We start from the raw sequence: 27,324 nt of genomic DNA, 5'->3' as shown, positions 1-27,324 counted from the left end.
ACTCGGGGAAAATGTGTACGATTATTTCATACTTTCCAACATATGGTGGCGCACTTACATGTAAAATAAAAACTAAAGTATTATTATCAAAGACGTAGAAAGCGCACATTGCGAGTGGGAAAATACACATTACTAATGTTACTAAATATTATTACATTCGATTGTAAAATCCAATGTTTTAGCAAAACAATCCCGAATCAGTCTAGTAGTTGTGACGTCAGTTGTGAGCGTTCGCATAAGTACTAGTACGCCAAACGCGGGCATACCGAGAGACGTGTGAGAAAAGACACAGCCAACAAACACACATATGTCAAAACAGCGGATTCATCGAAAAATTGAAAGAATACACACCCCACTTTTTAACAATACATTGCAAGTTTGAGCGACTTCAGTACATATTGATCCAGCGGTGGTAACAAAGAATTTACAGGTAAGAGATAAACAAAAGCATGGGGACATGTGCGCGTCATAAAACGTATTGACACAGGATTTATACGCGTGATATTAATACTTTTCAGTGAGTCGCGCGGACTCCCAGAATAATCAAGTTGTGCAATCTACACCGACCTGACTCATTCATATGAGCGCAGTATGAAATTCTTGTGCAAGACTGTACCGACTCGCAATACTAAAATAGTAAACGTCGAATCAGACCAGTATTCATTCTACTGCCAGCACTGTCATTTCTGGCTTGCATTTGAAAATATAATTCAGTGTGATTTGGGACATATGAAGTTACACTTGCTGTAGAACTCCGGACGGATCGAATAAATATACGATATTCTGGTAAGGATCAGTTATTCTGTGGTGTCACTCACTAACTCTGAATAGCTGTTGCTGTCACCGCCATATTGTTCGGCACGGATCTAGAAGCCGTACCTACACACGAATTGGTGACGTCACAAAATACATGACCTTCAATCGGGGTCGTTTCCTTGGTATATACGAATTGGTATATACAAATTACAATAAAGATACTTAAGACATTACACATAAGGTAAAACAAATCATGTGACAATATAATGATAATAACGGTAATAAATCCTAGCTTAACAGTTGAACAGAACGATCATATAGTCAGTCGGGTCACGCCGAGTGTCACGTACTTGTTGCAAAATGGCCGTGTGGTTGAAATGTGGGTCATGGCGTGACGGGCGAGGAAGACATCATTAAACACTCTCAAAATCACAATAAAACGGGGAAGTGGTTGCATATTACGGCGTAGCCAACATGGGAAATAAAAAAACGCCCAATACAAACGACATGGGTTCGAATCACACGAGATACACACTCACCAGAACCGAAGCAATCAGAAACGAGCAATCGTTTTGGCTTTTCCGTTCAACTCATCGGAACACTGGAGTAGTTAGAAAAATGAACACCACTTAACGACCAACGTCGTGGCGTGGTACACAAGCGTGCCATCAAATAAAAACAAAATTAGCTTGAAAAGACAGTGGGTTCGAGTCCCGCTCAGAGCTACCGTAAAAAACGTAAATCAAATAAACTGAAATCTCTCAAACCGTAAACAAGTAAGCAAAGAACGTCGCGAAAAAATAATAAACCTCACAAAACTCCACCATACAAAACTGAATGAATAAATAATAAAATAACTTACGTATTAAACTGGACGACGAGCAATTTGTTCAACAGTTTCCAGTCACAAGAGATAAACAAGACCCAAGTCAAGGTAAGTTTTGTTAAAGTGTCGATGACGTTCCCTATATTACGAAAACAATTCAGGCAACAGACGAATATCTTCTGTGGTGTTGTGGAATTTATACTGTGTCTGCGGAATTGTTGATTGAGGGTTCGAAGCCAGCTGTTAACATTTTGTTAGAAAGTTTCACAATTAAATTAAATATCCAAGGATACCAGTATATTTATTTCATTATTTTAACAACTTGCAATGGTGGAAGTTGGTCAAACATGAGTTCTTACACCTAAATAAGTATCAAATATTTATCCACACATTTATTCTCTCAATTTAACAACCTTGTAGAGGTGGAAATTAATTAAACAACAGGTATTTACTCACAAATATAATGGTCAATATTTGTCCATACATTCATTCTGTCAATTTAAGAACTTGTAATTGTTAGAATTAATCAAATGAGAGTTGTCTACATCAAAATAAGTTTCAAATGCTTGTCCCTACATTTATTCTCTCAATTTAACAACTTGTAATGGTGTAAAATTATTAAATGAGAGTTGTCTACACCAAAATAAGTCTCAAATATTTGTCCACACATTTATTCTCTCAATTTAACAATTTGTAATTTGTGGAAGTAAATTAAATGCGACTTTTCTACACCAAAATAAGTCTAAAATATTTGTCCACACATTTAATCTCTCAATTTAACAACTTGTATTTGTGGGAATTAATCAAACGCGTGTTGTTTACACCAAAATAAGACTCAAATATTAGTCCATACATTTATTCTCTCAATTTAACAACTTGTAATGGTGTAAAATAATTAAACGAGAGCTGTCTACACCAAAATAAGTCTAAAATATTTGTCCGCACATTTATTCTCTCAATTTAACAACTTGTAATGGTGTAAAATAATTAAACGAGAGCTGTCTACACCAAAATAAGTCTAAAATATTTGTCCGCACATTTATTCTCTCAATTTAACAACTTGTAATGGTGTAAAATAATTAAACGAGAGCTGTCTACACCAAAATAAGTCTAAAATATTTGTCCGCACATTTATTCTCTCAATTTAACAACTTGTAATGGTGTAAAATAATTAAACGAGAGCTGTCTACACCAAAATAAGTCTAAAATATTTGTCCGCACATTTATTCTCTCAATTTAACAACTTGTAATGGTGTAAAATAATTAAACGAGAGCTGTCTACACCAAAATAAGTCTAAAATATTTGTCCGCACATTTATTCTCTCAATTTAACAACTTGTAATTGTGGGAATTAATCAAACGAGAGCTGTCTACACCAAAATAAAGTCTAAAATATTTGTCCGCACACTTATTCTCTCAATTTAACAACTTGTAATTGTGGGAATTAATCAAACGAGAGCTGTCTACACCAAAATAAGTTTAAAATATTTGTCCACACATTTATTCTTTTAATTTAACAGCCTGTAATTGTGGGAATTAATCAAACGTGAGTTGTTTACACCAAACTAAGTATTAAATATTTGTTGAGAAATTTATTCTCTCAATTTAACAACTTGTAATGGTGTAAAATAATTAAACGAGTTGTCTACACCAAAATTAATCTCAAATATTTGTCCACACATTTATTGTCACAATTTAACCACTTGTTAATAGTGGAAATTACTTAAACGCGACTTGTTTAATCAGTTGACATCAATGCAACTTACCCGCAGACAGTGCACAACAGAGTATCATTATTGAGCAAATATAAACAGGAACGTGTCTTGGCATTAGGTTTAGGGTCAAGTCAGGTATGGGCAACGGAATTATTAACAGGAACGTGTCTTGGCATTAGGGTTAGGGTCGGGTCAGGTATGGGCAACGCAAATGGCAAACACCCAATTGGCAAAATGTACACTAACGGGTTATGGCATGTATATAGTTTACACAAGTAAAAACACAAAATTGCCAATTTTTTGGACAATTGTAACTCAATAATAGAAATATGTTGTATTTCTATATATATACACACTATATACTCTTATCAAATGCAAACACAACCAGTCAATCCATCGTGGTCTTGTGGGTTAGTTCTCTACATAGTGATCAGGAGTAGCTGGGTTCAATTCCCTTGCCTGCCCATTTTTTTCTCGCAAACACTATTTGGCAATAAAGCTAAATATGACAACAAATTATTCAATTTGCATGACTACCCACATAGCTCAGTTGATTTGTACTATGTCAGCAATGTGAGCGATCGCTGGTTTGAATCCAGTATGTTTAGTTAGATTTTTGAATGCTAGTGAAGACAGTGCTCCTATGAATAGGACTTAAATCCTATCTCTTGTGTGAAGACACTCGTGGTACAGTGGACAAGACAGTGCGCTGGCAACTCAAAGATCGCATGTTCGAATCACGGATTGGACACTCCTACAAAAGACATGAAAGACGTTAAAAACATAAACAGCGAATTCAAAAACTCAAGTCAGAAAAACAGAACACAAGAATACTACCTCACATGGAAGCCAGTCGACGAAGAACGAACACAGTTGACAGCTGTAGGTCACGTGCAACAACAGGCACGAGGAGCATGGCTGCTCTCCAAATGGGTCCCTTCTTTTGTATTGACCCCCTAATGATTACTGATCCCCCTTTCTAACTCTTCCCCCAAAAATAATATATCGCCCCTTTTAAAATGTATTGACCCACAAATTAATGAATATTCATGAGCACAGAAACTGCTACGTCATGAATAAATTAGTATAATTAAAAAAAATTGCATAAAGTGTAGGTACGTCTTCTGGAGTCCTGCCTATTGTTCTACCAAAACAGCAATATTGCCAGCTAAATTGCTCACTGGTTTGTTATGTGCGTCTCGAGATTGTTACATGATTAGAACTGGTAAGTTCAAACACATTTTAAGAGGGTGCGCGCATTTACCAACGATATGACATGCATCAAACACACCATTGACTGTGTCTTGACATTTCATACTGTGTCAGTACATACATTTTGTTCAAAGATTAACTTTGTCATTTATTATTTAGAAATTTATACGATTGAATCATGGAACTATAAACCACAGGAAGAACAACAAAACTAAGAGGATTAGAAAAACCTTTGTCTTAGTTTATCTTACAGTGCTTTCGCTTATGTTTCCATGACATTAGTCATACTCCATGTTAGTTGCCGCCGATATACACCTGTATCAACCGCTTTGCTGCGAACGTAAAACTTGAAAAAAAAATATTTCATATCTGCGCAGGAAAATATTTTGTTCACTACGCATGCGCAACCAAGTCGGTCTGCAGGGTGACCATCAGTGTACCGGAAGTTATGCAACGGGTCGAAATTTAGCGAGTTTTCATCATTTTCAATGTTGTTTTCCACTTTTTGGATTTTATCAACCCTCGAAAAAATAAGGTTGCGAAAGTTTGTGAAACATGGGGTTTGGTATGCTGTTTGTTGTCAAGATATCCTGTTATTCCGTGTTTCCCTTCGATCGCCAGAAGTGGCAATGTGTTTTTTTCCCCTCGTTGAATGTCGCTCATTTATCAGTGTTTTTGTCTTGGTGCCATTGTTTTTTTATGCTATAAGGCCAGACTTTTATTATCCCTTGTTTCGCGAACCTGCTGAATGAGCAGGGGCCGAAAATAAAATAAAAATAAAATTTTATTTCAGCGTAAATTGCGGAAAAAAAAATTTTTTTTGCATGCCGACATAACAAACCCAAGTTGCATTTTCGTTGGAGTACCGAAGTCCTGCGCAGATGAGAAACAAGGTTATACATGGAATAAAATTTTATTTAATTTCTTCTCTCCGATCAATGATCTCACTTACAATTCTTTGAGAATCACACAAATCTAATGGAAAAAAAGAATTAATTTTATTTTTTTCCGCCCTCCTCAAAAAAAATTTCTTATAAAAACTCGAGAAACATGGAATAAAAAAAGTCTGGCCTAACCAAAACAACTCGATCACGTGATCTCTCAAAGTCGTCTGATTGACTCTGTTCATTTGCGTAAATTGGCTTATTTTTTAATGCGACAAAGTAAACAGTCAAAATAAACATTCGACCTCGCAGCAACTATCATAGTTTAAAGGAAAAGAAGTGGTTGTTCTTCCTGTGGTTTATAGTTCTATGATTGAATGAAATAATTTGAAAGGCAATCTCATTGTGATCTTCTGGTTATATTCAATGTGTCTTCACTATTTGTTTGACGTCAATTGTTCAGGTTGGATTGACCTAACTTGTTCTAATCGTGTATCAATCTCCAGGTGTGCATAGCAAATCAGTCAGAAACTAATAGCTAGCAATGTTGCTGTTTTGGTAATTGAAACAATATGACAGTGACAGTGACAGTAAATGCAAATACAAAGTCACGCTTGTGTATGTTCATTTCAGAAATGTACATGCTCCGTTTACACAATGTCATTTCTCAGGCCAAAAATTTTTTTTTTGAGGTATACACTTCAGAAAAGTTGTGTAAATCCTGATTATCAATGTAGAGATTCCATTGGTTATAGGAATGTTGCTATCTTAAAACTGTCCTTTCATCAACAGACTTCATGAATAGTGCTACAAAGATGTATACTTTCAAATTCGCACCCTCACTTGTATGTTAATAAAAGTGGTGATATTTTAGTCCATTTACGTAGATAACATCGCCATATCAGTTTTCAGTAATCTTCACGCAATGAATCATGGGAAAAATACAAAGACATTTACATTTATTGCACCACATAGTGGCATTTATGGGTGTGTCTATCGTGTCAATCATTCCAAGTGAATCATCAGATATTTCCCGCTTTTCATGCATATTTAGACCATCAAGTACTTAACATAATAATAGTAACAGTCCAAAGATAAATAAAACTTAAGGTAGTACTTTCAATAATCTTTTCATACTATTTCTGTAATTTATGTGGTCTGTGATGAGGATCAATCTTTAGCATTCCTTGTTTGTTTTTATTGACCAGTGTAGTGGATCAGACAGCTCACAAGGCATGGTATTCCAGGAATGATCTGAAGAGTGCAGACTTTAAACTATTCTTCTTTTTAGAAAACTAAACTTAGCGGAGTTGATGGCTAGCAATACAGCTGTATGCGTGGACAGTGAAGATGCTGATGTGATAATTGAACAAGAGATAATTGAGAATGAGAAGGGAGTCAAGGTGACGACGCTTGAGCCAAAAGATGATGCCATAGAAGGAGATGCGTCACAAAAGAAAAAGAAAAAGAGACATGTAAGAGAAATTCATGATTACTCAGATTTCAATTTATTATCTAGACAGACTTTTCTCAACACTGAATATCTTAAAGCTGTGCTATAAAATGAAACCTTCCAAAATAAAAGTGTTAGGGGCGTTCCAAAATTATCACAAAGCAAAATTTCTTCATCTAGGGGGGTTTTTTCAGCCCAGATGACAAATCTATTTAAATTGCTTCAATTTTACATGGTCACTGTAAAAAAAACTTAAATATAAAATTATTCGTGATGCCTGGCATTTTCAGTTTTTTTAAGCCCAGTGAAAAAAAAATAAATAATTTTCTCATATCATTGAAATTTAAAAATTATTTCTGAGATTGTTGGGTGAGATGACGATTACAACTAACACAAAATAACACTTTCATTTTGATTTAAATGAAATTACATTTTTACTGCAGATACTGTAAAACCATTTATTTTCACTATATATTTTTGATATTTGAGCAATTTCATTGGGTTTTATGTTCATGAATTTGGCAGTAAAACAATGTTTATGTGAATTTATTTTACTTTTTACCAAAAAATAATGAAATGAAAATCCAATGAATACAAACAAAATGCATATTACTGTTTCATGCCAATAATATGTAAATGACATACCAGTACATATTACTGTTTCATGCTAATGATATGTAAATGATATGTATATTACTGTTTCATGCTAATAATATGCAAATGTCATACATATTACTGTTTCATGCTAATATGCAATTGATGTGCATATTACTGTTTCATGCTAATGATATGCAAATGATATATATATATTACCTTTTCATGCTAATATGCAATTGATGTGCATATTACTGTTTCATGCTAATGATATGCAAATGATATATATATTACCTTTTCATGCTAATATGCAATTGATGTACATATTACTGTTTCATGCTAATAATATGCAAATGATATATATATTACCTTTTCATGCTAATATGCAATTGATGTGCATATTACTGTTTCATGCTAATGATATGCAAATGATATATATATTACCTTTTCATGCTAATATGCAATTGATATGCATATTACTGTTTCATGCTAATGATATGCAAATGATATATATATTACCTTTTCATGCTAATATGCAATTGATGTACATATTACTGTTTCATGCTAATAATATGCAAATGATATATATATTACCTTTTCATGCTAATATGCAATTGATGTGCATATTACTGTTTCATGCTAATGATATGCAAATGATATATATATTACCTTTTCATGCTAATATGCAATTGATGTACATATTACTGTTTCATGCTAATGGTTGCAAATATAATTTGTAGAGGAATAAAAGGCGATCTAAAAGTGGTGGACAAAATAGAGAAGAAAGCGAACAAACTGGTGTAAGCACTAGTGACAGTTGTGCAGTACATGACAAAGTTGCTGTTGGCAGGACAAAGAGACATTCTGCTCCACAGTCGAGTGGTAAAAATGCATTGCCAGATGGAAGGGAAAATTTTCAAATTACGGTGCCAAATTCAGATTTCAGGCCCTCATCTGGTGGAGTAAACTCATCTCCTAGAGAATACGATACTAGAAGGTCACGACCTACACGCTACAATGATTTCCGAAATCAAACTCCACCCCATGGACGTTCGGGTAGGAACAACTCGGGATCACCACATAACCCTGGTAACCATAGATACCCCAATGATTTTAGAAATCATACACCCCCACGTGGTCGTTATCATAGCCCCAGGTCTGATAGAGACCATCCAGGGTCACCTCGAACACCGAATTATCAGCAATGTGACTATGATGGTACACCTGGTTCAAAGCAACAAGGATCCTCTTCAAAACACCGAAATAGACATCATAGAAGCTCTACTCCAAGGAAGCTGACCAAGGTGAGTGAATTTATCATGTGTTGTTTTCATGTCATGTGACATTTGTTTCTGAGTAAGTCATCAAATCTGCCATTTTGTTTCATCCTTGTTCATAGCATCTTACCATAACCACTAAAATATTTTTCCAAACATCTATCTATTGTACCATTAATGTTTAATTTAAAGTATCTTGAACGTTGGTATTGCTTGTTTGCTTTTTTCGGGTGATTTCTCTGAAATATTTTGGCCCTGAAAGCAGCTCTCAGAATAACTCTGAACGAACACACAAATTGGCAGAATCTAACTACAACCATTGTTCTATTGAATGGCTTTGTATAATTTCAATAACGCATTATCATGTTCTTTTACAGCCTTTTGAGCCCTACATGTCGACTCCTGAGGTCTCTGCTGGACTTAAAAAAGGAGAATTAATTCAGGGATCATTACGAATTAATCCAAGAAATTTTGAAGATGCTTACATTGATAATCCAGTAAGTAGTCAAAATTTATGTTTTTCCTATATTTTAGATTCAACTCACCAAAAATCAGTAAAAATAAACTACTAGTACATACAAAACAGCCAAGAATGCTTTTTCATCAAAAATTATTTCCAGCTAAAATCAAGTCGTTTACAGTAGTTGATATTTACAGATTTATACTGTAAAACATGTTGAATTAGATGTAAGAGATTTTAGGAAATTTGACTCAATTCATGAATTAATAGAATTTTAATTTAGTGTGTGCCAACAATCTTTTGCTAAATTATCAACATCTTGAATTAGTGAAATTACATGGAAACTAAAAAGATGTGTTTTTACAGTTGTAATTGTTTTTGCTGAATGATTAAATTAAATCTATGACAATAAACTCTAGTAAAAATATGTTTTTTTTCTGATATATTACATGTTTACCCTTGGAAATCTGAGAATGCTACATGTAGTTAAAAAAAAGTGTTTTCTTGTTATTTTGGAACTTATTATTATCAGTTGCCAGCAAATACAGAACCTTTGTCTTATGTTTATGACATCATCATAACTTACTAGCATATTTTGATATATTGAATTATCTATATTATGCAAATTAGGTTTTTATCTCTAGGAAAAATTCAGATGAGAGCAATAAAAAATGTATCTGATTATCTAAATTTCCTTGAGTGGCCTAGAGAAGCCCAATGTATTCTGGGAAATGATTGATTGTACATCAGATTTTTTTGTCTGGGTCGAAGCGAAGGTCAAGGAATTGAACGCAAGTGCAAACTTGGAGATGAGATGTATGTAAACAATTATAATTAATAATCAATGGCTAGTGGCTTTGTTTAGTTGTTGTGCTTTAATTTACTTGTACGCTATCCAACTCTTCATTCCAGGAAAACAAAGCTGACATTTACCTTCATGGAATCCATGCCCGTAACAGAGCCTTAACCGGTGATATTGTCGCTGTGCAGTTACTAGCTAAGTCTGAATGGAAGGTAATGTCTACTTTTTCTTATAGTGTTCTATTGTCCATATTAGGGTGCAATGTAACTCATTTTGTTGATGAGCCCTGAACATGCATAATTTATTTTTCTTATTCATGTTATGCGTTTTGTTTCGATTGTACATCATTTTTGTTACCTTTTTCTCCATGTTTTTCAAAACTTTTGAGAAATAATTATTTACAATGTGGTCCAAAAACTTGCAATAAAAAGAATGAATGAGTCATGTCATGAAATTCATGTCTGAGATTTAAACAAAATGATTGTTTTCAGGTGAAGCAGAAAGAATACGACAACTACTTAACTACTCAAGACAGTGTATCAACTGATATGAGTAAACTGACCCTGAATTCTAACAACACTGCCATATCAGCTGACATGAGTAAATCAACAATGGATTCAAAAAACATGGCTGTTGATGAGAAGGATGCGGTGGGTAACTTGGAGCCAGTTGTCAGGTCACTGTTTGACAACGCTGCTCAGCAGACAGAAAAACCAAAAGATGTACTAAAGCCTGCTGACATTCCAGATAAATTTTTACAGAAAACTGCTAAAGTGGTGTTTATTATTGAGAAAAAACATTCACGGGCTGCAACTGGGAATTTAAAGACACTTCCTGAGAAGGTATTTTTTTTTTACATTTTTACTTTGCTGATTGCACTTGTGCAATAATTAATTAACATTTTCACCACCAGTTTCCTCTTTTCATCACAAATTCAGAAGATTTAAACAAAAATAACCGAACTCTTTGAGTAAAAACTGAAAATTGACTTGAATTTCATTTTTTGACTCCAAATTAAGGTTCATTTCCAGAAATATAAGAAAAAAGTGCAGACAATTGTGGGTGAGAAAGTCTAGTGGTGAATAGATTTATAATAATTTATTCAATTATGATGGAAAATATTTTTGTAAATGAACAGGTCCTTATCATGACAACATTTATCAAAATACAGTCACATGACAATTTCAGTCACATGACATGCAGGGTAACAATTGCTGCTGGTTTGAATCCCAAGTTAAATAAGTTTTTTTTTTTTTTTACTAGGATACCCAAGATGCATTGTTTTGTCCAATAGACCATCGCTTACCAAGAATCAAAGTACCCTTAGCACAGTGTCCGGATGGTTTTATACAAAGACCTGGTGACTTTTCAAATGTCTTGTTCGTAGCAAGAATCACAGATTGGCCTGAGGATTCAGGATTTGCCACTGGGTACGTTGCTGTTTTGATACTTCACAAATGTTTGTTATTAATTCAAGGGAATTCAAGTTGTTTCTGAAAAAATCAGGTTTCCATAGTGATGAATCGAAAGCATGCACAACCGTGGCAGTACATCTAGTGTCTTGCAATTCCATGGTGTAATCCAAGAGATTGACAGCTTCCTCTTTAAGTTACAATGTATATCAATGCAGTCTGTGAGAACTTAATTTTTAAAACTTTTCTGTTTTATAATGACTTGTGGCTTGTAATAAATTAAAGAGCTCATATAATACATGTACCATATTTGTGCTATTAGAAGCACATCTCCACTAGAAGTGCATACATGTATGAACCAAAAATCGCATTTATTGTATACTTAATTATTAAATTATTATTTATTTTGACCACAGAAACACCTCTGTCATTTGCATAAGCACAAATACAGTAACAGTGAATGTAAAGATCACATATTACTTCTATACAAGCCGCATATTTATTAAATTGTAACATTAACTGATGTTCATTTGTTGTTTCTCTTTCATAGGATGTTGCAGAGAAGTCTAGGTGAGGCTGGTCAGATTGAGCCGGAGACTGAAGGATTTCTGATTGAAAATGGTGTGGATTTCTCAGAGTTTTCAGACCAGGTATGTTTCCATATTAATTTTATATTTGGCATTGAAGAATGAAATAGTTGTGACTGAAATAATGCAAATATAAAATGCAAATCACAGGATGATTGCACCAGTGCATCCTGGAAGTGTAATTTGAATAATCTAGCCATTGTTTGCTATGTTTACAAACGTTAAAAATTGTCTAATTCTGCATTAAAGGGCGGTGATCGGTGTTCGAATTTCATGTAAACAAACAATGTATTTTACATGCATTGTATACGTCGCTGAGTCCCATATCGAACAGGATTCGGCGCGATGACCACTGCCGTTTAACACCTTATGACTTCTTTAAAAGGCACAGCGCATGTGCAATATTTGTGTTGTTAGACATTGATTTTCCCACAATCTAATGCACTGTTCTAATGAAGTTTTGATCTGGGCACTAAAAAAATAACCTAGTTAGAGCTTGGTAATGTTTCAGGTCGTACTTGATCTACGCAAAAAGTCACCATTTTTGTTTATATGAGACCCATATGTCATGCATGTGTGGCGTGATGACCTCCGACTTTAAAATACACATTGTCATTAACACTTTGATGCAAAACCTTTGATTGTTTGCCATTTTGAAGACTTGTATGCCTGTTTAAAACACTCTTTCTCGTCAGTTTTGGTTTAACAAATATTTTACTCACCACTGATACAGATATATTTCTTTATATCTAATGGGTACTTAAAAGGCGGTGCATGGTTCTTGCACTGTGTTGTGTTCAATATGGGTCTCTAACAATGTATACTTGTACACATACCGTACTCGACCGCGTTAGCGCCCAGGGGCCTCAACTCAGAAAATTACGATTTTTTAGGGGTGGGCGCTTACCCGAGCACCCCCCTCGAAAAAGAGTGCAAATGAAAAATTTGATTTATCAAGTAACAGATTACGTCTTTGAGGGAAATCAAATTACGAAATTAATTGAGTCGTCATTGATTTTCACAATGAAGAAACAGAAATGATCACAAAAAATATGCACATTTTATTACAATATTAATTACGTACCACCAGAATTTACGAAATTAAAAACATTTGAGTCTGTTGAAACACAGTCGAAGTCAAAATTGTCATATTATCTCCATTGACGAAGGTGTTGGATCGTACGCAAACTCTCGATGAAAATCACTTTCCGCCATGATGCATTTGCAGATTTCACCTGCAGTGGCGTCCTTTGACCTATTGGGTCAAGTTGGTTATTCACCAATCACAATGCTGTGTTGTACTGACGCAATTCTTCGGAAATTCCCGAAGACTTTCCGGTAACGCAATGCGGAAGTGAATTATCGATGTCGAAGTACGATCTGTTGGAATTGATTTCAGCGAATAAACGACATAGTTTTTCCAAAAAACTAGTAACTCGCCATTTTTGAGAGGTAAACTGAATATGGCATGAAATATTTACCGCATTTTACTTGTATTAACAGGTCATTGTCGACGCGTAGTTTACGCATGGTTACCGCGTTCTACGCATTCACAACATGTTCACAACGGTCGATATCCACGCTGTATCATATAAAAACGATTACCAAGATTCGTTACGCAAGACCAAGTTTTAAATTAGTTGCATTTTGAAGGGGTGGGCGCTTTGCCGAATGTGACCCCAAATATAAAAATTGCGCAAAAGTGGGGGGTGGGCGCTTGCCCGAGCATGGGCGCTAACGCGGTCGAGTACGGTAATATATTGTTACTTGCATTGTTTGACAACCATTACCCTTTCATTAAATCCCATATTCTTTTTTAACACTCTACAAACGCAATATTTATCAAATCTACAGGCTTTGGACTGTCTTCCGAAGAATCTTCCATGGAAAATCCCAAGCAGCGAGATAGAATTACGACGCGATTTGAGGCAAGAGTGCATTTTTACGATTGATCCAGCGACAGCCCGCGATTTAGACGATGCTTTACACTGCAAACCGCTTGGTGATGGTATGTACTAAATTGTACATAACGAATCGATTGAACTCCGTGCGTGTGTGCGTGCGTGCGTGCGTGCGTGCGTGCGTGTGTGTGTGTGTGTGCACCAGTCTATCTATATCCAGCCATATCTTGCACATGCTTTGGCCGATCAAGTTCAAACTTTACACTTACATCACTCAGACATTTTTTAATACATTTGTACATGCATTTGTTTTATGATCTGATTCAAGATGGCCAAACGGCAGTTATTCTTAAGGCTAAAAATGCATTATATAATCACACATTTTCATCAATCCGGAACCAGACCTCAGTCGTACATGGACAAATTTTGTTTAAACTTGGTACGTACTTTGAACATAATGGGATTTGATACAGATTGGGTTCAAAATGGCTGACTGGTGGCCATTTTGTTTTAAAGAATTCAGTTCCTGTTCCGTATATTCAATCAATTTCCAATTTCATACTTACATCAGATATCATATCAAATCAGACTTCACATACATTTTTGTTACCATCAAATCCTAAATGGTTGTCTGCATAGTGGTCATTTAAACAAATACAATTTCACAGAGCCATATCTTCTACAAGCCTGAACAATCAAGTTTTAAATTTTACACATCACCCATCAGGTCATATATATTTCTGGTGTCTACAAATGGGGACTTTAACAATGACTTGTATTTAGGTGTTGTTCCCTGACCCTTCTTGGTGAAGAAATTATATTCTACACCTAGGTAACTTGTTGATGCAATCTATTGATGTTTATTGATGCATTGATGCAAAAATTGCCTCATGTGAAACGATCACTCAATCACCAGAATAGTAACAGTAACATTTTATTGCATCTCTAGAAAAACTACATATATACATGTAGGTAAGAAATACCAAAAAGTAATACATGTACTAATAACATCAAAGGAAAAATTATACAACTATTATTTATTTTGTGTTGTGAAGCATCTATTTACAAGACGTGCAATACTTTTGATTACCGGAGGGGGTATTTCTTTCATTTTATTTATATTATCTCTATTTTCAATTAGATATACTGGTACAAGTTTCTGGAATGAATTGGTGATTTTACTAGGCAATGCAATATGCTATGCATTATCATTATTATGCATCATAGTCTTACTGAGTTTAGATGAATGATTTGATGGAAGGAGTCTTGAATATTTGCGTTCTTTTGATGACACTGCTATGTATATTTCATCTTTCAGGTAACTATGAGATCGGTGTTCATATCGCTGATGTCAGTTATTTCCTGCAGGAAGGCACTGAACTTGACAGTGTGGCATCTTTCAGAGCTACCAGTGTCTACTTAGTACAGAAGGTAATTATTAATCTTACTGATGCACATGAACACCTACCGTTAAAGTCCTATTATAAACCGCGGTTTATATTACAATGTATCAATTTAAAAATTGGGATCAAAAGCTCAAGTTCGGGGTGCGGTTTCTATTACGTACATATTGCAATCACTAAATGGGCATGGTCATTTTTTTTATTAGAACTTTAACGGTACGTCTGGCTAATTAACACATCGCCTGAATATACCATTCATATTGGCTACTATGTGTTAAAACATGATCAGTGAATTTTGATGAATGGGTTACTGTATGTGCGTGCCTAACTAACATTTTAACCTATCGAAAGTCATAATTTTTACCTTAAAAAATGTTCACATATTTTTTTGCATTTGCATTATTTTGGACAAAATAGACATAATTTCATATTGGCTTTCGTGGTCAAAGTTAAAAGGTGGAGGGGTTAAAAAATTAACATAAATGTGTCAGTATGAGTTTGAAGTACGAATATTTATAATACCTGTACCACGGAAATGCAATTTTTTGTCTGACATGCCGCCTATATTGGAGATGTGCTTCTAATAGAGCAAATACCGTATTGGACACCTCGGACGGTTTTGGAGAAGATTATCAAGCAAGTTCAAGGTCTTTTATGAGAATTCTGTTACATTTGTTAGGTTATTCCCATGTTACCACGGTTACTGTGTGAACAACTCTGTAGTTTGAATCCTGCCGAAGACCGCTTGACATTCAGTGTCATCTGGAAAATAAGTGAGGAAGGAAAGGTAAGTGTGTATTATTTGTAGTATAAGTACATGTATACAGTGCATCTCTAACAAGTACAGTTTCAAGGGACCCTGTATTAATTGTATATGATATAAGTGTGCAGTGTATCTCTAAGAAACGATAGTTTCAAGGGAACCTGTATTAATTGTATATGATATAAGTGTGCAGTGTATCTCTGAGAAACGACAGTTTCAAAGAACCCTGCATGAATTATATATGGTATAAGTGTGCAGTGTATCTCTAACAAACAACAGTTTCAAGGAACCCTGCATTAAATGTATATATATATATAATTTTTTTTTTTTTTTATAGATTTTGGATGAATGGATTGGACGGAGTGTAATAAGTTCATGTGTGAAGATGACTTACCAGCATGCACAGGGAATCATTGAAGAACCAGACAGAATATGGAACACTGACGAATTACCAGACATCATACCAAGATATAATATATCGGATATTGTACAGGGTGTACTTAATCTGCATAAGGTAAAGAATACAAGACCTCCTCCTATTGCTGGCTACCCGTTTCTATCATCTTACCTTCTAACCTATCAGTGGGTTCCTTACTTGTTTACATAATCTGCATGAATACATGACTGCCTCCCATTGGCTACCCATCCCTATCATCCTGCTTTCTAACCTATCAGGGGGCTCTTTACTTGTTTACATAATCTGCATGAATACATGACTGCCTCCCATTGGCTACCCATCCCTATCATCCTGCTTTCTAACCTATCAGGGGTCTCTTTACTTGTTTGTTGTGTTTGGTGACTATCTAGCTCCTGTAATACTTTGATTTTGGATTTTGAACACCTTTGTAACAAATTAGAAAACATTTACGGATGTTATACAGTCCTTATTCTCTACTCATTACTAGGTTGCTATGAATTTACGAAAGCAGCGTTTTGATGATGGTGCTCTACGACTCGATCAACCTAAATTAGCATTTACAATTAACCGAGAATCTGGTCTTCCCAATGGATGTTCAGTTTATGAACAGAAGGACAGTAACAGGTGAGAGTTACAGCACAAATAAAAGTTTATAAACTTTGTAAAAAAAAAAAAATAAAAAAAAAATACACAGACCTATTTTTTTGCTGGAACAAGGTAAATATATCTGTCAGCCATCTTGGAAATATTGATCATCATTCCTTAAATGGATCTGGCCTTTTTTTTCAATAAGTTGAGATACATCTATCAACCATATTGGAATATTGCATCATTCATTATTCATTATTTGGAACCAGCATTTCCTAATAAGGTAAGCTACATCTGTCACCCATCTTGGAACCAGCATTTCCTAATAAGGTAAGCTACATCTGTTAGCCATTTTGGAACCAGCATTTCTTAATAAGGTAAGCTACATCTGTCAGCCATCTTGGAAATAGCATTTCCTAATATAGTAAGATACTTCTGTCAGCCATCTTGGAAACATTGCATCCTCATTCCTTTTTTGGAACTAACATTTCCCAATAAGGTAAGATACTGAATGGTGATTCACTAACAGATGTATAACAATAGTATTTTCTTGCAGGCTTGTTGAAGAGTTCATGTTACTTGCTAACATGGCGGTAGCACACAGGATTTACAAGTCATTCCCCACCAAATCTTTACTAAGACGACATCCACCACCAAAGTCCAAGATGATTGATGACGTTGTTGTGACATGTAAACGTATGGGCTTGCATATTAATGCTGCCACCGCAGGTGACCTTCAGGTAAGCTTTGACCTAAACATTATACAGTCAAACCTGTGTTAGTGACTACCTCTATATGAAGACCACCTGTCTATAGTGACCACTTTTAGGTATTCCCAAAGCATAATGTATAAGCAACATGTCTATAAAGACCACATGTTTATAGTGACCACCTTTTCAGCAATATTTTTGAAGATTCCACTTTTATTAGTAGTTCGTTCGTAGAATAATATTTAATTTTCTCAAGTTTAACTCAAATAAATGGGTTTTCGCTGCAACAGTACCTTTTCATCACATTCTGGCCAAATATTAAGTTCAATGTAAGAGTTGGTGATCCATTGAAAAAATTGAACCTCCATATGAAGACCACCTATCTATAAAAATCATTTTGATGAAGTCCTTTGGGCGGTCACTATACACAGATTTGACTGTACCAGTATAACCTTCTAGAAATAATATTGACAGATCAAAGGGCGGCGGTCGTCGTGAGTGAGTGTTCACATTTCAGGTAATTTCAATAATATTAAAGTTGTATTTATTGGGTAAAAATTTGTATGAGGCCTCTGACGGTAATGTAATGCAACAGTTACAGTCATCACAAAATATTCCCATTTGAAGTGTTATTATTAATTGCCAAGCATCACTGCAGTTCTGGAAATTTGATTGTGATTAATACTTCAGCATCTTAGGGTGTCATCAAGTTGGTGAATCACATGCAAGTTTATTTGTTTGATGATCAAAAAGGGACTATGTTTCAAAATCAAGTTTTGTGAGATGTATTAATCTGAGATGTACACCAGACTTTTGAGTTGTTTCCTATTCTAGTCGTGTTACCACTGCATACAAGCCAACTTTGAACAGCAATGCATGATGGGATTTGTATTAGTGATGATAAATGATAGTCAATATCCACACCATATGTCACATGTCAATCAGTATAAATGCTCAACTGTCTAAGCTGAACACTCAAAAGGACTGAAAAAAGTGTTCAGTTCACAGAGGTTTTGTTTACAATGTAACCTGTCTAAGCTGAACACCCAAATAGACTGAAAAAAGTGTTCAGTTCACAGAGGTTTTGTTTACAATGTAACCTGTCTAAGCTGAACACCCAAATAGACTGAAAAAAGTGTTCAGTTCACAGAGGTTTTGTATACAATGTAACCTGTCTAAGCTGAACACCCAAAGGGACTGAAAAAAGGGTTCAGTTCACAGAGGTTTTGTATACAATGTAACCTGTCTAAGCTGAACACCCAAAGGGACTGAAAAAAGTGTTCAGTTCACAGAGGTTTTGTATACAATGTAACCTGTCTAAGCTGAACACCAAAAGGGACTGAAAAAAGTGTTCAGTTCACAGAGGTTTTGTATACAATGAAACCTGCCTAAGCTGAACACCCAAATAGACTGAAAAAGTGTTCAGTTCACAGAGGTTTTGTATACAATGAAACCTGTCTAAGCTGAACACCCAAATTGACTAAAAAGTGTTCAGTTCACAGAGGTTTTGTATACAATGTAACCTGTCTAAGCTGAACATCCAAAGGGACTGAAAAAAGTGTTCAGTTCACAGAGGTTTTGTATACAATGAAACCTGCCTAAGCTGAACACCCAAATAGACTGAAAAAAGTGTTCAGTTCACAGAGGTTTTGTATACAATGTAACCTGTCTAAGCTGAACATCCAAAGGGACTAAAACAAGTGTTCAGTTCACAGAGTTTTTGTATACAATGAAACCTTTCTTAGTTAAACACCTGAGAAAAGTATTGATACATATTTTTCTCTGTATTTCTCTACAGTCTTCTCTAAAGAAATATTATGCTGATGACGATTACTCTAAATCTAGAAGTCAAATATTGGTTCAGCTATGTTCCAAACCCATGCAAGTAAGTGGATACATTGTGTTCATATGTATATGGCTACTATGACTAAAGTTGTATTCCATATATAGTCACCTAACTTCATTTCGTTTGGTCATAAAAAACAACAGAACATTTGATTACATAACCTAAAATTCTGTTGGTGAAATATTTTACAAATTTGTATGTATTTTTTTGTGGCTAATTTTTGCTTTGTTGATTTTTAACCAATTGGACAGAATTTCCAAATATAGGAAAAATGCAGGTTTATACTGTGTAATAATTGTTTTATTAAACTTGTATCCGTATTGATAGTTTGATAACATGCCAATAAAGAAAATAAAAATAAAAGATGGCGAAATGTATGTTTCTCAAGTAAGCACAGATGACACTGAGAAAACAAAAATACAGAGTTATTACGATGATACAGCAAAGTTTTTAAATACAAGTATATACACACAAATAGAATATCTGACAAGCTTCTTCATTTTTACTTTTAAAATTTTACACAATCATTTCAATATCTGCCAATTTCTATTTTTCAGATGGCAAAATATTTTTGTACTGGTTTTATAGCCGATGAAAATGATTACCGACACTATGCTCTAAATGTGCCGTTCTATACCCACTTCACCTCACCTATCAGAAGATATGCTGATGTCGTTGTACATAGACTCTTAGCTCAGTGTCTTGGTAAGATCGCAAGCTCAATGTTCGCTGCATTTCCCAAAATAAGGTCACTTAAATTTTTGTTTTTGGAGCATCTGAAGAAGTGTTCAAAACAGTGTTCCATAGTTTTAGAATATCTTGTCAAATAATTGCGTAGTCGCTGAATGACAAAGTCAATCAAATTCTGACATGTACGGTATAATTCACAAATACAGTAATGTAACATTAGGTGAGTTTTGAGTGAGAATGTTCCCTGATTGCTACGTTACTGATTGTGCTTGCAACTGATACTTGTGCCAGTTTGAAAACAGGCTCTTAAACTCTCTGGCTTCTATTTTTCATAAGTTAAATAGACATGATTGTCTGAAATATAATACTGTATTTTTCACTTTTGTACAAGTACCGTAGACTGTCGACAGTTCTCGGGCCTAATAAAGAGTCACTTATTTTCAAATGCCGAAGGCATTTTTCAAGGGAGGGCCGTAAGGCCCGAGAGACTGTTATAGCATGTAATCCCTCATTACGTGGAAATTGCCAAGTGATGTTCTTGCTGAGACTTATCACTCAAACTTGGTCATACATCGATCAACCAATCATGAGTGAAACAGGCCACCAATAAACAGGAAGTAGTAGTAGTTTGAGTGACAAGTCTCAACAGGAACCGGGAAATTTCCATGTAATGCTGCATGAGGGCGTTTACTTGCAATAGCAGTCTCTTGGGCCTTACGGTCCTCGCTTGAAAAGCCTTCGTTAACACATCTATGGCGTTTGAAAATAAGTGACTTCTCAGTAGGCCTGAGAACTGTCGACAGTCTATAAGTACCATAAAATCTGTAATTGAAAACCAAAAATTCATCATTTCTTGTATGTGTAGTAGATAGAAGCCACATCCCCTCTGTTGCATATTGTACCATTTTAATAGAAGTAGCGGTTTCTAATACAGATTATACAGTACTAACAATACAACAGTGATACAGACATGGAATCTTGATAACAAAAGAAAAACTTAATTGATTTAAAATCAGTGGGGATGTGAGTAGGTGTCATACTTGAAATAACATGGAAATAACACATTTTTATCCAAATATTCAGATTGTGGACCCGAAGTGAAGAGTGACAAAACGGAAATACAAAAGCAATCAGAACGCTGCAATGATAGAAAGACTGCATCTAAACGAGTACAAGAACTCAGCGGAGAGCTGTTCTTTTCTGTCTTTATTAAGGTAAGACTGGGTCTAATTTTGTTTATTGTACATTCACTTACATTATGGATCAATATATACTATTTGGTGCTTCAGATTTTAATATCTATACAGTTTTATTTTTTGAAAAGATTGGTCATTATATTGCACACACACACACACATATATAGTGTACTGTTTGCCAATACATATGGGTGGTAGAATATATTTCACATGCAAAATCCTGCCTGTCCACTGCAAACCCATCATTGTACACCCCTAAAAACATAGAAAAATTGTATTCACTATTCTTTTTGTTCTAGATATTTTCTGACTAATTTTCAGGCTAGATATTTTCTGACAAATTTTCAGTCTAGATATTTTTTGACAAATTTTGTTCTAGATATTTTCTGGTTAATTTCGTTTTTGATATACTTTTTAGATTGACGTTCATTTTTATTCCAATGTTAAACCTATAATAAAACATGAGCCAAGACCAAACAGAAAACACAAATAGTTGTAACAGCTTAAAAATGTATTGATCATCTTGGATTGGATCGGATTTGAATCCCGATCATGCTGATTGATCTCGCTCGATGTATAAAAGATTCAAGTTTGTAGCCAGGAGTGAAACTAGTCTTTATTTGCTTTCCTAGGAATGTGGTCCTATAGATGAGAAAGGGATGGTGATGGCCGTCTTGGACCAGTCTGTTGATGTATTGATTCTCAAGTTTGGTGTCATCAAAAGGGTCTATTGTAATGTGAGTGTTTTCCAAACTGTAACAAAACAGTCAGAACACATACATGTGTTATGTTCATCATATTTTGCCAATAAAGTTTGTGATAATATTTTTATTATTATAGGCTCATGTAATTAAAATACAGAAATTGAAGAAAGATTGGGGTCACCAGACATTTTTTCGAGATACAAGAGTCCAAAATATAAACATTTCAAAAAAATTATTTTATTTAAATAATATGGGAAATAACCTCCCATTGTATATTATCATAATACATTGCATACATGTGCAGTAACTTGAGTAATTCAGTAATGCAGATTTTGAAATGGGCTCAAACTGCCTTAAATGAAGTTTGCCATGTTTTTAAAATATTTTTTCCTAAATTTTGGTTTCTTACTGTTCACCCCAGGCACTGCCTTTGAAGGCACACACCTATGATAAGAGTATGCATAAACCGTCACTGACAATGATCTGGAAGAAAACCGAGGAACATCCCAACGAAACCAAGCAGGTATTGGAGATATTTACAACGGTGGAAGTCACGCTCAAAGCTGATGAACAAGTCCTGAAATATTCTGTAAGTCTGAGATCTCATATGGCTTTATAGTTTTAATCAATTTCATGATCCGGTTAGTACGTGAATACTGCAAAGTATACATTGAAGGCAATAATGGTTTACTGGGTTACATTTCCATCTTCCATCTCTTCCAAAATGCTCAAAGTTTGACTGTCTCGGCAAACCTGGTCTTTGAGCATTGTTTGACTTTTCCGAATACCGGTAATCAAATTTATATAACACAGTGTGGATATCAACCGCAGACAATATTGTGCAAATCCATAGACCATTGTAATCATGCGTAAACTACGCCTTGACAATGACCTGTTAACAACTGTGAAAGGCAGTAAATACATGTACTTCATTCAATATTCAGTTATCTTTCAAAAGTTATCGTTTTTTGCCAAAATCAATTCCTGGAGAATTGCATCGGTTTAACCCTGTATTTTGATTGGTTAATCAGATCAGGTCACCTATCAGGTCAAAGGACAATGTTAAAGGTCAAATCGTGCGAGATAGCAACGTGATGGAAATTGTTTCGTCGCAAGAGTTTGCTTTCAAATTTAAAACATTCATTGAAGATAATGATGACTCTCTTAACATCAACTGTTTTCCCACAGACCCTAATAATTATATACCGTCAATTTTGATGGTATATACATAACTAATACTGTAATAAAATGTGCATATTTTTTTGATCATTTCTGTCTCGTCATTGTAAATGTGTTGTGGAAATCAATGATTTTTCAACTCATTTCGCAATTTGATTCCACCGAAAAAAAAACGTATTATTCCCCCTAATCTGGCAAATGCTAAATGACAATTGTCTTTAGGTCAATTTTTTGAGGGGGGTGCTTGACTAAGCACACACCCCCTACAAAACTGAGTGAGCTGAGTACCCTGCGCGCTACATGTAAGTCAAACAAATATAGTCTATTTTTGAGTGTCATTAACAGGTCCTAAATCGCCCAAAATGACTTTTGAAGTCTATTGGATATGAAAGTGTTGAAGTTCATTTATCTTCTTATGAATTAGTGTGACACAAACCACTCTGTATAGCACTTAATGAATTGTAAACTCAGAAACATGGCAATCATTGATCAGAATCATTATTAGCGAACGGTAAATAATAATATACACATTATGTTTTACAGGCATTCATCAAGCGGCCGGAATGTGTAGAATTATAATTTAATAACTGATGAACGCACATCATTTTATAGCGAAGACTTGTATATATCGAATCTTGGGTTTTAAACTTTATGCATATTTTATTGATTAATCTGTTTTTTAATACATTCAAATCAATTTAAATTTTGTTTTTATAAACATGCTCGGCTGTATTTGTATTTTATTTTACAGAAATTCTGTGAAATGAGTGCTTTTTTACATTTTTAACTGGCTAACCTAAATTTAATGTATGTATACTATTTGAATCTCTCATAATAAGAGTGTTACTTTTTACACGAAGTATGCCCTCATGGGATGGGCAAGGTACAACTTCATTTACATAAAAAGTGATATTGTATTTATAACTGTATGAAAAAGTTCATTTTTCTGAAAAATATTTAAAAACAGAAAATAATTTTACCTATGTTATAAGGAAAATGATTGATAATTTTATAACATAGTGTTGGTGTATTTTGTTTTCTCCTGTGACAGGATACATATTGTTCACAGTTGTGCACCTGATATTACATACCCAGGGTATTCATAGAGAAGGTTGATACGTGTGGCGTCATGGACTGTATTCGGTTTTTCGATAATTTCCAATGATGTCATTTGTATCAATCAGCTCTATGAAGAAGTGATATAATATGCCGCCATTTTGAATATTAATTAAATCAATTCTCAACTGTATTGTCTGGAGTTTTTTTTTTTATAAAAAAGTTATCAACGATTCTTTACTATCCAATTTTAGCAGTCAGTATGGTAATGAAATGATTTTTAAATGTTTTTGAAGGCCTGATTTATCTTACAGTTTGTAATTCAAATGTCTATAATTGTGTATTTTGTCCGGCGTTGTCGTTGTTAATAATTGTTATTGTGTGCATAATAACTTTACTAATTCTATTCCAAAATTTATCAAACTTGGTCACCTTATTCATAAGTATTAAGTCTTCCCTGAGTATGAACAACAGATGTCCTGTATGAAAATATCATGCAAAAATTGAGAAAATCTGATAAAATATTTTGACTGTTTCTACTTGGGTGATACACATCAAAGGTCACTGATCTCAGTGGAAATATGCATTGTTGTATGTGTTCAATGAAGCAAATGATTTATCTTGTAATAATATCCTTGGTAATGTATCTCAGAATCCCATACTTGGTTTCAAAACCAACTCATGGAGAGATTGCACAGTCTGATACACATTTGCAAACCTACCAATAAAATCTTTACAGAAAACAAGATGTCAGAAAATCAATATAAGCACTCCTACGAACTGGGTGCCTAACTTTGATCAAGATCTGAAGCTAATAGAAAATCTGTTTAGTTCAAAGTTATCAAATCAAAAACAATACATTAAAAGCAAAACATTTCATCCACATTTTAAAAAGAAAATTATTCTAAAATATATGTATTCTGTATTTGACAAACAGTTCATTCGACAAATGAAAACTCACAGGAATATGTTTCAGCTATTAGAACAGAATGATACTAGTTTAAAAACGCACTTCAAAGATTGCAGTGTTTGAAGATGTAGATTCTCAGGAGGCAACAGTACTGTTGACTTCTCCCTCCAATGGACACCAACTAACTATTTAAGTTGATTTGCATACAAAGCAGAGCTTGCAACATGATAGCTATTTATAAAGGGTGTTTTTTTTTTTACTTTTCATATAATACAGTAGTCACACAATGAGGCAGTTCATATTTGTCTCAGTGAATCAGTAATTTTTGACAGACACCTGTACAAAATACTTGGACTAAAGCCAGCTAAAATTTTCTGTTATCTTGCATGTTTTATGAATCTATTCACATCTAAATGCAGCACTTTTTTTTTTTCAATGAGACATTTGTTTTTATACTAAAATATCTGAATTACTTTGAAGAAAGCTGGAAATTATGTTTATATATTGTGATGTTTTCATGTATAGTGCTATAGACAATGTTAAATACCATCTCTTTGGTTAATAATTAACTTTTTTAGAAAATTTAAGAAAAAGTGAAAAAAATAATAATTATCAGACATGTAAATGAGTAATATATAGATAAGTTCCAGGTTTGCCTGTTGCTAGGTTACCATGTACGTGATAGTGTCAATTTTTCTATATTTGAAAAGAGGTTGCCATATTTCTGATCATCTTCACTGTTATCGCATATTGTGCTTTTGCAGTAATTTATTGCTACATGGATGATTACCTGTTTCACAGATATCTAAAGAAGCACTTAATGGATTTTGCTGAAACTTTGTACATGTACATGAATGCTCTGGGACAATGCACATCCCTGATTAGTTTGGGGTAAAAATTCATGCATATCAATTACCTAATTTGCATAATGATTCGTCTTTCCCACTGATATCTCAAGTACTGGTAACCACATTTCAATTAAACTTGGTAAGTTGATGCTGTATTATTATACATCTGTTATCGTATTGCCGTAGTAATTGCGTGCAGCGTTATTTATGTGCATCCTAACATATGGAACACTTACATGGTTTTTTCATTGAAGATGGCATGTGTTTTCGTTCATAACGAGAAAGTTCCAATAATTTTCTCCATTTTGCTCAGTTCTGGGCTTTCTAAACCAAGCGGTTAGATGGGGAAGATAATATAATAATAATGTTATTATAATGGTACTACAAACATTGCTATGCATTGGTTGATTGATTCTGTTTTCATTTTACCGGTAAATATATTTTTAATATAAGTTGTAATGGTTTTTATTATATATGCATCTTATTTTGTATTATTATTTTAACTGTTGCCTCATTCCTTGTATGCTTCGAGAAAATTCCAGCAAATAAAAATCATTTATAGTTTTCTGTGAAAAATAGATTAAGTAAATAATCGTACAATCAACAGATGTCTCTCTGATGCCTACTCGGTAACATGGCAATGCTCAAAACCTGTTTATATTATTAAAGTACTTTTTGTGTGTGTATGTACATGTCACTGAATGGACATTTTGAATGTAATAGGATTTAACAATTTTTAAAAGTACAAGACTGTTAGCAAGGCTTCAATGATTTCACTATGTTTTAATCTGAGTTAATTCTGCTTGAATGGTGCTGATCTGTACGATATCACAATATGTAGAATTCTAAAATGGCAATGCTTGATTAGTTTCACTATGTTTACTGGCTGATTATTTACTGAAACTCCTGCTGCTGCTAATTTTGTGAGGTTGATTTCACTGTTTTTAATGGACTGGATCTTTTAACATGAATTTCCGCTGTTTATATTATATCCATAAGATCATGGTCTGTTTTCATGTTACTGAAATAAGACTTGTTTTTTAAATATTGTATTTTGCTGCTGTCTGATTTTAACCTTGTCTGTATCTGAATCTCAATTTTAAGTTTAATAAAAAAAAATTCTTCAAACAAAAA

General features: G+C 34.3%; 1 protein-coding gene across 1 annotated transcript; it reads left to right on the top strand.

Moving 5' to 3' along the window:
* The first annotated feature begins 222 nt into the window (after positions 1-222).
* LOC100372341 (DIS3-like exonuclease 2) lies at positions 223-27,324 on the top strand. The gene is made up of 20 exons (XM_085490449.1): positions 223-430; positions 6,685-6,868; positions 8,181-8,744; positions 9,095-9,214; positions 10,090-10,191; positions 10,471-10,821; positions 11,243-11,409; positions 11,942-12,041; positions 13,833-13,986; positions 15,198-15,310; positions 15,962-16,069; positions 16,383-16,559; positions 16,951-17,087; positions 17,608-17,791; positions 19,560-19,646; positions 20,165-20,312; positions 21,381-21,511; positions 22,126-22,230; positions 22,619-22,786; positions 23,920-27,324. The coding sequence occupies exons 2-20, from the start codon at positions 6,707-6,709 to the stop codon at positions 23,953-23,955; spliced, it is 3,114 nt and encodes a 1,037-aa protein (XP_085346575.1). The 5' UTR covers positions 223-430; positions 6,685-6,706; the 3' UTR covers positions 23,956-27,324.

Source organism: Saccoglossus kowalevskii, chromosome 15 (genome assembly GCF_978046115.1).
Source record: "Saccoglossus kowalevskii chromosome 15, keSacKowa6.1, whole genome shotgun sequence".
NCBI lineage: Eukaryota > Metazoa > Hemichordata > Enteropneusta > Harrimaniidae > Saccoglossus > Saccoglossus kowalevskii.
Note: the sequence above shows the minus strand (reverse complement) of the source record. Positions and strands in the feature narration are given on the sequence as shown.